General features: G+C 40.1%; 1 protein-coding gene across 2 annotated transcripts in view; it reads right to left on the bottom strand.

Annotated features, from left to right (window-relative positions):
• Window positions 1-1,124: 1,124 nt before the first annotated feature.
• The window catches only part of LOC101845138, a 14,557-nt gene continuing 7,726 nt past the window's right edge, over window positions 1,125-7,955 (bottom strand). For both annotated transcript variants that reach the window (XM_035968282.1, XM_005089124.3), the window contains exons 3-6: window positions 6,309-6,418; window positions 4,456-4,587; window positions 3,355-3,439; window positions 1,125-2,325 (exon numbers count right to left, since the gene is read on the bottom strand). In XM_035968282.1, coding sequence (XP_035824175.1) covers window positions 1,942-2,325; window positions 3,355-3,439; window positions 4,456-4,587; window positions 6,309-6,418 — 711 coding nt within the window. In that variant the 3' untranslated portion in view covers window positions 1,125-1,941. The remainder of the gene's footprint in view (window positions 2,326-3,354; window positions 3,440-4,455; window positions 4,588-6,308; window positions 6,419-7,955) is intronic.

Genomic DNA, 7,955 nt, shown 5'->3' with positions numbered 1-7,955 from the left:
GTGCACGAGCGCGTGTGTGTGTGTGTGTGTGTGTGTGTGTGTGTGCGGGCTTGTGTTTGTCTAAAAACAAAAGGAAAATGCTGATTTCAATTATGAAACAAAAGTAAATTGAATACTGTATTATTTTACAGTGACAGGGGGGGAAGCAGACTTTTAAGCATGATTATATTAGTCTACTTAACCTTATATCTGTTTTATAAAACCAAGGAAAAACATTCTGAATGTTTAAAGATGTAAAACCAGAATACATTTTTTTTAAAGTGTTTTAAATCACTGAGTTTTATTTTTGAAATCAGGTTGGTTTAAATATAAAAAAATCAACTGATTTAAATTGACCTGATTTAAATCAACCCAACCCTGATTTCAATTACGAAAAAAAAGGAAATTGAATACTGTTTTATTTTACAGTGACAGAGGGGAAAGCAGTCTTTTAAGCATGATTATATTAGTCCACTAAACCTTATATCTGTTTCATAAAGCCAAGGAAAGGAATTCTGAATGTTTAAATATGTAAAAACTAAATACATTTTTAAAAAGTGATTTAAATCTCTGATTTTTATTTTAAAAATCAAGTTGATTAAAATTTTAAAAATCGAGTGATTTAAATCAACCCAGCTCTCATTTCAATTATGGAAAAAAAAGTAAATTGAATTCTGTATTATTTTACAGTGAAAGTGGGGAAAGCAGACTTTTAAGCATGATTATATTAGGTCTAGTCTACTAAACCTGATATCTGTTTTATAAAACCAAGGAAAGGAATTGTGAAAGTTGAAATATGTTAAAAACTGAATAAATATAAATTTTTTTAAAGTGATTTAAATCACTGATTTTTATTTTAAAAATCAAGTTGATTTAAATTTTAAAAATCAACTGATTTAAATCGACCTGATTTAAATCAACCCAACCCTGCCACTAGAGGCTGCCTTCCTGTACAAAAACAAACAGGGGCCTTCTACTTATTATGTTTCAGGTAATTTGTCTCACGGAAAAAAAGAAGAAAATTGAAGCGTAATTTTTACTCACTTTTCATGTTAAATGTGTTATTTACATCACAGCTTTCTCTTCCGATTTCGAATACACAATATGAAATCTTTCGAACAGGAAAACGCAAAGTACACATGTACACCTTTTTTTCAGGGACAGGACCGTTTTATTCAGCGGTACAAACAGATAACAACAAATCAATCGTGTACAAATCATTACAAAAAAAGGAAAGTTGTCATGTTCATAATCATAGGACGCTAACTTTTAACACTCGGTGTAAAACGCCGCTTTTGATAAAGCAAAGGAACATGTATGCCATCGTTGTCGCAAAGTGACAGATTTGTTCCCAAAACCTGGTGCTGTGTATGGTGGTGTGGACAGGAATGTCCACAATATATACACACAAAGCAAACTCTTCTAATCCCCATTGACCGATTCCGCTCCCCTCCTTATTCTTCCCCTTCTCCTCGTCCTTCCTCTCCCCCTCCTTCTCCTTTCTTCTTCTTCTTCTTCTTCTTCTTCTTCTTCTTCTTCTTTTTCTTCTTCTTCTTCTTCTTCTTCTTCTTCTTTTTCTTCTTCTTCTTCTTCTTCTTCTTCTTCTTCTTCTTCTTCTTCTTCTTCTTCTATCCTTAAGTACATGCAGCTTTCATCAAAAGAACCTCATGAAAATGTTCCCCATCAAACAATATAATCTTCTGACAAGGCAAATCACATTATTGAGATAATAGCAGGACAATAAGGAAATCACATCGTGACAACGTTTTTACAAAGGACACAATTATTGTTTCCACTGTCTTTTGTGTAACAACTGGGTTGCATTTCAATTTGTTTGTTTTTGTGCAAAACTTACAGATTGCAAGGATTAGGCCACCAATTGTTTCCTGATCTTTGGTGGCAGTGTTAGAAATTTAGTTTTTAAAAAGGGTCTCTTCACACAATCAGAACCCAGTAAAACAGTTACTCCTCCGAAAAAGGATTTTGGGGTGAAGGGGAGAACCTAGCCTCTGCCGAGCTCGTGACACCTTGACTGGTCGTGACCTCAGGAATAGTTGGAGCCTCAGAGGAAGCTCTGGTCCCTGAAAAGGATCTGGCCCTTGAGTAGGAGAAACTACCAGTCCGGGTCACATCTGGGGCTGTGTAATTCATCGGACTGGTTGGGTTGTGCAGCTCTCGGGCAGATGAAGGAGAAGTTGAACGAAGAAGGGGTATGGTCTCCTCCTGTAGTATGACGTAACCACGGACAGACTCACCTTCGGTGTCATGGACACCAGTGACATAGATGGCACAGGCGTAAGTGACAAGCGCCAGTAACGCCAGAGGGAATCCTGCCCACATGCCAATCTGAAAGTCATAAAGTTTAATCAGATGGCAGACATAATGAATATGTTGAATTAGATGGAAGTAAAAAAGCATAATCAAATCTAAGTTCCTTGTCTGTCAATTCCCTACACACTTTTGGGTTAAAGTCTATTCTAGCCCTCCATTCGTAACTGATTTGAATTCCTTCCGCACATCCAGCATCTCCACTCTAGATGTGGGGATGGGGTAGACGTGACGTCATGCACAAAAGACGAATTTAACTTACTTTTTAAAATTAATGGTTGGGGGGGGGGGGCCTGAAATTGACCTTTATCGACTTTTGGACAAGCTATTTACATTTAGTATTCAAGAATAAAATATCCAAACAGAATTTATGAAAGTAGGGCCTACATGTACAGATCTGTCCTAATATCAGAATATCTATGAACTATCCTCACGTAAAGCCTGCTCGAGAAGGCACAATAACATAATATGTTTGTGTTTGGGTCAATTTCTTTCTTCATAAAAGGAAGAGCAGATAAATTCCTCACTGACTACATTGCAATTCTAAATATGTGCCATTACGAAATCCTTAAATGTAAGGTGAGTCAGCAAATAGAACTCGCTTTCTGTCAGCAAAAATTAATGTTACTGTTTTATGAATGTGTGCTCAACGAAAAGTTTAACGTATGCATTTACTGTGCACGTGTTTCTAACAGGTGTTGTTGTATGCATTTAAAGTACATATGAGTGAAATGTACATAGTCATTGAATGTGGTAGTGCATGAGTAATGGATAATGTCTAATCTAATATCCAACGGGTACATATTGACAGGGGGGAAAGCAAAGACTAACAGGAACAATATCCAGATAGGAAGGTAGTATGACCTACCAATTTTTTCCTACAAATAATGATAAAAGCGAAGAAGTAGGAGAGTAGGGGCAGGGACGATGAAAGAGAGAGAGGGGAAGGGGAGAGGGGAGGGAGAGCTTGACAGAGAGGAAGAGTAAACTTAAGAGGCGATGTGAAGTATGGTAAGAAGGAACGCAAGACAGAAGAGGAAAATGTACCTGCTGTATTTCCAACTTGGTGTGGTACGTGGTCATGTTACTTGATCCGTGCGACTTATCATAGGCCTTGGCAGCATCGGCGCATCTGTGGGTCGGAAAGTAATTCTTGTCATTAACTAATCATGGCTGGAGTATCTTGATTGAACTGAGCTTACGCCTTACACAAATTAAATCTATTTCTCACAGCAGTCACCGATTCACAGAATCAAGCACAAAGAAAATGTGATCACTATAGAGATACATGTATTTGGGTTATGAGGACATATGACAGGGAAAATTAGTAACATTTTTAGAAATTCTTTTGGCTCAAATAATGCCAAACATAGTTTTAGCTTTGATAATTCTTTGGCGTTATTGCTGAAAATACGAACAAGAAATTGGAAAGTGGAGCGACGTTAGTGATAGAAAGGAAAGGGTGAGGGGAAGGGGTAGCCTGCCAAGGGTATGTAGACATGTACAATATAGGCGTGAAGAGGGAGACATGTGAAGTGGCACGTTTACTCAACAACCCCTGTCATATTAGATGGCGCTTCAAGAGACCCTGGTGTTAAGCGTCATCGGATACTCTCGAACCTGAGTTGTTTGATGAGGTCTCACAGCAATCCACCCTCATGGCTCACCCAGGAAGGTTGCACGACTTGAACAATCTTACAAGGGCCGCAACCCCGTATTAATATTATTATATAACCTTAACTTATTCCCCTTTGACCATATGATTGACGATCTCTCTCTCTCTCTCTCTCTCTCTCTCTCTCTCTCTCTCTCTCTCTCTCTCTCTCTCTCATATATATATATATATATATATATATATATATATATATATATATATATATATATATATCACTCACACATACACTCACTTACTCCCCCCCCACCCACACAAACACAAACACACACACACACATACATAAATATTCACACACTCAAACACACACACACACACACACACACACACACACACACACCCACACTCACTCACACACTACCCACCCACACACAAACAAACAAAACACACACAAACACACACACACACATGCAAACACACACACACACACACACACACACACACACACACACACACACACACACACACACACCTACCCAGAGTACGGAGGTCCCAATCTCTCTGACAGGGAGTCACACCAGAGCATATAGTGCACGGTCAGAGCAGTCCCTCCAAACACAGAGACTAGACAAGCCATCAGGGTGAGCAGGAAATGAGTGAACACCGCACTGAGGAGATGAACAGGACACAGTTGTCATCTTAATAAGGAGTGAGCAGGCAACTACTTACTAAACATTGTGCGTTTGGACAATGTATCCCTCTGTAAAAACAAAATAAATGGCTTCCACTGTTCTAGTATCATACTGAATAGAGAGGATTATGTGAAATTTCACATGCTCAATGGCTGTCGTATGTCTATCAATCCATGTGCTATGATATATTTACAATAAAGGCTGAACGAAAGAAAAGATGCTTTCACAAGCACACCCTAGTGGAACTACTTGCCTGTAGATTTCCCGAAGTTCGAAGTTCTTGTTGCCCACAGAAGGACTAAAATTAGATCAAAACTAACCATTCAAAGGGCAACTTTGAGTCCCCACTGAGGTCATCTTTGTGGCTATGTACAGATGGACTTCATGCAGGTGGAGATCGACGTGGTATGGGTTCTTTTAACTCAAAGCAGTTATTAAAAAACGTGAGGACTCCTATATCGCCCACCTCCAGCAGCCATGAAAGCTCCTCAAACACTGCTCACCAAGGCAAAAGATATTCTGAGACGTCTCCGGTGAACACCCAGGAACTATTCGGAGACGCACTCCCGCACACAGATGCACTGCTTTGGGGGGTCAAACTGCGTATTATTTGATGCAGGTCACATATATAGCCACTAAAACATTCGCAAATCAATTTTTTTTTCAAACTTAATTGCAAAATATTAAAGAGCATGCCCCCTGTAGTCCCCGGATTTTTCCAACTTGGTCTAGAGGCACAAAGCATTTTGATTGGTCTATTTCCGTCGGAGCCGTCTCCGAATAGATACTGAGGCTCACCAAACCCTCTCAAACACAGGTGGCAAACTCAAGGCTCACGCGGCCCGGCGTATAGTTATATCCGGAACATGTGAGAATTGTAGGTAGTCCATCCTGACCTGAAATTCTCCACAACACAGAAACTGACTCCAAACATAAACGAACTTGATTCCCCCAAAAGATGTCAAACATCCAGCTCTAACAAAATGGTATATTACGAGAGAAACTCGAAACGCCGTGGGTTTTTTAAATTTTAACTTCTGTCGTCGTTGATGCATATCATTGTCATGAAAAAATTTACTTTTTCAGCACTCAATCAGTGCTTATCCACTTCAGCCTACAACCTCAAGTGTAATTTGAGTTTGGGTCCCAGGGCGACTGGGCTTGACACCCCAGGTGTAAAATTATGATTTTACACAATTGTAAGAGCTACAAAACCTTTAATCAACAAGAGAGGAATAGCACTATAATAACATTTATACTCTATATAATGCTTGCAAGTGTGATTAAATGTGGTGTATCTACCCTGCCTTTTCCTCCTTTTTTTTTTCTTTCCTTCTACCATTCCTTCTTTCCTCCTTTTTTTCTAATCTTCTTTCTTTTTTCCCCTTCTTTTATCCCCTGAAATTCCCTACTTCAATTGCCCCCCCCTCCCCCATTCTAATATCCCTCCTCAGTTCCTTTTTTTCGCTCCCTTCGTTCTGCCCTTCCTCCGTCCCTTCTTCTCCACCGTTTTCTTTTCTCTTTCTTTGTTAACACTGAGTCAAGAGCTACTCCTTTAAAGTACCTATCTCATCTGCGTCTGCTAGTGGGTCGCCGAAACTTACACTCGAACAACAACAAAACAAAAGAAACTTACAAAAGGCTTATCCCTGCAGATATTGAAAAGCAGCACGACAAAAGAACGAACAAAAGCCTACCATGAGTTCTCCCAGCAACAATTGATGGCTAGCGCCATGAGGAAGCTGATGCCACAGATGGCCGCAGCGCTGTAGAAGACAGAGTGGCACACGATCGGCAAGCCATGCCTCTGGGGACAGCAGGTAGGGTGTTGAGGGTGGTGAAACAAATTAGTGTTACATAAAGGAACAAAAAGTGAAGACAACGTTATTGGTCCCCATAAGAATACTTATTGATAAAAGTAAGCAGTAGCCCTCTCTCCATTCAAAACTTGCTTGATCTACTATTCCTACTCATATCCGCAGTCTCCACCATAAGTCATTCGTGGAAGACACTTTTAACTTATTTTAAAACTGGAGGGGGGAGGGGAGGAAGTCGAAATTTACTTTTGCTGACTTATATTACAACAACATGTATAATAGTGCAAAAATTACGAGGTAGTACTTCAAACAATAGCACGCCCTTGACTGACAGAACCTCTGCGCAGATGTCAGGATTTGAGCTAATGTTGGAGCATGTCTCACACGACAACACTCTCCAGTGGCCACCAATAATCAAAAAATTATCATAATTATATTATCGAATTTGCTTCCTGTCCCTTGGTAACTCGTGTTCACTAACAACTCAGGGCCACTGGGACCCAAGAGAAGGTGAAGAACGAATAAAACCTCGTTCTTGAGGCGGTTAGGGGGTTCTGGGGAAATGGCTTTAAATGTTACTTTGTCCTCTGCATTTTCTTCCGGGTAAGGTGCAAACGGAGACTTGAAACGATAAATTCATGTAGTCTACAGACATGTTCAGATGTGCTGGAGGGGGGGGGGTGACATGGCTAGACAAGGTTGATGTTGTTAATAACGTTAATGGCGAGAAGACGGGCAGACGGACGGAAGGACAGAAAGACGATGAGTGGATGGATGGATGGAGAGATAGATGGATGTAAACATGAATATTTGAATTGTATTGCAGAGTTGCAACCCACTCGTTGCTGAGACTATGGCTATAATACACACCTACCCTGTACAGAGAAGATAAAAATGTTCATTAAAGATAAATTGAAACAAAGCCACTATGATTTCGCTTTCATCGAATTAAAAAAAAAACTGCACAAGCGGGTAATTACATGTAGATATCAAGAAAACATTTCCCATGAATCAACATTTTTTAAAATTTTAGCGAACACGTTTTGGAGAACACAAAGGAGTAGGCCTGCATACGCCTACACAGTAGTGATGAGTTTTTCGGTGATATTTTTTTCTGTTACCCTTTTTCAGGGGGGGGGGGTAATTGCTTGTGTTTTTACGCCCCAATCGACACAATTTAGATCGTTTAAGGGGCGAGCTTCAACCATGCCGTTCGGGACCAAACCAGGCCGAGAGGGATACACCATCCCAGCATAATATACGCTCGTAGTCGGTAAAAATGTTCCCCACTCGGGAAGACAAAGTGAATCTCCGGCATGCAACGACGATGAGCCTAAACGCTCAACCACAGAGGTCGATGAAAGAATACTGAGTAGGTATTTAGCTAAACATTGTTATTGTTTATTGTATTGTTCATTTATATCATGCATTTGACTGTAAGCTTGTTTGTGTGTGGGGGCGTGTGTGTGTGTGGGGGGGGGCGTGTGTGTGTGTGTGTGTGTGTGTGTGTGTGTGTGTGTGTGTGTG

This window comes from Aplysia californica, unplaced genomic scaffold, assembly GCF_000002075.1.
Source record: "Aplysia californica isolate F4 #8 unplaced genomic scaffold, AplCal3.0 scaffold00003, whole genome shotgun sequence".
NCBI lineage: Eukaryota > Metazoa > Mollusca > Gastropoda > Aplysiida > Aplysiidae > Aplysia > Aplysia californica.
The sequence above is the reverse complement of the archived record's forward strand: the minus strand, read 5'-3'. Positions and strand labels throughout refer to the sequence as shown.